Source organism: Dichomitus squalens, assembly GCF_000275845.1.
Source record: "Dichomitus squalens LYAD-421 SS1 unplaced genomic scaffold DICSQscaffold_14, whole genome shotgun sequence".
In the NCBI taxonomy this organism is placed as follows: Eukaryota; Fungi; Basidiomycota; class Agaricomycetes; order Polyporales; family Polyporaceae; genus Dichomitus; species Dichomitus squalens.
This window is the reverse complement of record NW_006766896.1, coordinates 80405-82417: the sequence shown is the minus strand read 5'-3', so window position 1 is coordinate 82417 and position 2013 is coordinate 80405. Positions and strand designations below refer to the sequence as shown.

Below are 2013 nucleotides of genomic sequence, written 5' to 3'. Positions count from 1 at the left end.
AGGGGATGTTGAGTCGCGACTCTCCATAGGCTTGCCATCGGCGTCGACATGCGCGTTTTGTACCCAACTCCGCTGCTCTTCGCAACGGCTGTGGCTGCCGTACCTTACCAACAATACATCCTTGCTCCTCCCTCGCGAACTCTTCGACCCGTCGCCGTACGGCTCCAAAGCGGTTCACTTTCCGCTGCAACTGCTCTGTTAGACAGCCAGGTTTCCCTCAGTCTCATCTTAGATACCTTCAACTCCTCGGTAACATACGACTTTGGCAAAAATGTCGCCGGCTGGGTCAACTTCAATACAACCTCGAACGGTGGGGCTGTCGGTTTCACCTTCGCAGAAAGCTCTCTGTGGATCTCTCCAGAAGCATCCGACGCCACGGCGGACGCGGGATCGGACGCACCTCTCGTGTTCAACCTTACGGCTGCGGGACATTATGCGGCTCCTATTGACAGGGAGCGTGGCGCGTTCCGCTATCTAACGGTCGTCAACCTCGGTCCCGGCCAGGTCTCCATCAACGACCTCTGGGTGCATTTCACGGCGATGCCGCATTGGAGAGCCGACTCATTGCGGAACTACACAGGATGGTTCCATTCTAACGACGAGAAGCTGAACCGGTGTGTGCCGACTCAATGCTACGTAGCTGACTCAAGCTGACGGTCGCCGTAGGGTGTGGTACGCTGGTGAGAGGGTCGCCCATCCTGACCTGCAACTCGTACTCACGATGATGCAGGGGCGTACACCAATCAACTCGTGACGATCGACCCGACCCGTGGCGACGCTCTCAACTATCTCAATGTAATTACGAGCAATTCGACAGTCACCGGTACACTGGACTGGTGGCTGAACACGACCATCACGAATGGCACTTCCACTTTGACCGATGGCGCGAAACGGGACAGGCTGGTGTGGAGCGGGGACATTTCTATCGCAGTCCTGGGTATCGCAGTCACGACGTTCGACCTCATCTCCGTCAGGAACGCTCTCGACTCGCTCTACGACCTCCAAAACGGCAGTGGGCTCCTCCCGTACGCCGGTTACCCTTTCAACGAGCTCGGGATCGTCTCTTTCACGTATCACTTATATGCCCTCATCGGTGTCGAGAGCTTCTTCCACTACACCGGCGACCAGTCCTACCTTGGTGGGAAGTGGTCGCAGTGGAAAGCAGGTCTGGAATGGGCGGCGGCACAGATCGATGACACGGGCCTCGCGAACGTTACCGCGTCTGCCGACTGGCTGCGCTTTGGCATGGGCGGGCACAACATCGAAGCGAACTCTATCCTGTTCTACACCCTCAACCTCGGCGTCGCCCTCGCCCAGATCCAAAACAACACCACGACGGCCGACCGTTGGGCGCAGCTCGCGGCGGGGATTCAGGCTGCAGCGATCCCGCTGCTGTGGCAGCCAGATGTCGGGCTGTTTAGGGACAACGAGACGACGACGCTCGCGCCACAGGATGGGAATGCATGGGCAGTGAAGTCGGGGCTCGTCACGAACACGTCGCAGGTGGTGCAGATCTCAAACGCGCTGCAGGCGCGGTGGGGCCAGTACGGGGCGCCCGCACCGGAGGCGGCGGACGCGGTGTCCCCTTTCATCTCTGGGTTCGAATTGGAGATGCACTTTGCGGCGAACCGGACGACGGCGGCGCTCACCCTGATCCGTAATATGTGGGCGGACTTCATGCTTGATGACCCGCGGATGACGAACAGCACGTTCATCGAGGGGTACTCTACGAGCGGAGAGCTGCATTATGCGCCGTACACGAACGATCCGCGGATCTCGCACGCACATGGGTGGGGAACGGGGCCTACGAGCTCGCTCACGGTCAGTGATTCCGGCTTTGTCTTATCGCCTCACTGAAAACCGATTGCTTCTGTGCAGACATATGTCGGCGGCATCCAGCTTGTGGGCGCGGCGGGAGCTACGTGGGCGATCGTGCCTCAGGTGGGCGACTTGACGCACGTCGATGCCGGGTTCTCGACCACTCTCGGTCGCTTCTCGTCGAAGTGGTTCACG

General features: G+C 59.5%; 1 protein-coding gene across 1 annotated transcript in view; it reads left to right on the top strand.

Annotated features, from left to right (window-relative positions):
* The window catches only part of DICSQDRAFT_60440 (Six-hairpin glycosidase), a gene marked incomplete at both ends in the record, with an annotated part of 4786 nt that extends 2779 nt beyond the window's left edge, over nucleotides 1–2007 (top strand). The window contains 3 exons of the mRNA XM_007365721.1: nucleotides 667–680; nucleotides 731–1821; nucleotides 1879–2007. Of these exons, the coding sequence (XP_007365783.1) occupies nucleotides 667–680; nucleotides 731–1821; nucleotides 1879–2007 (1234 nt within the window). The remainder of the gene's footprint in view (nucleotides 1–666; nucleotides 681–730; nucleotides 1822–1878) is intronic.
* Nucleotides 2008–2013: the final 6 nt, after the last annotated feature.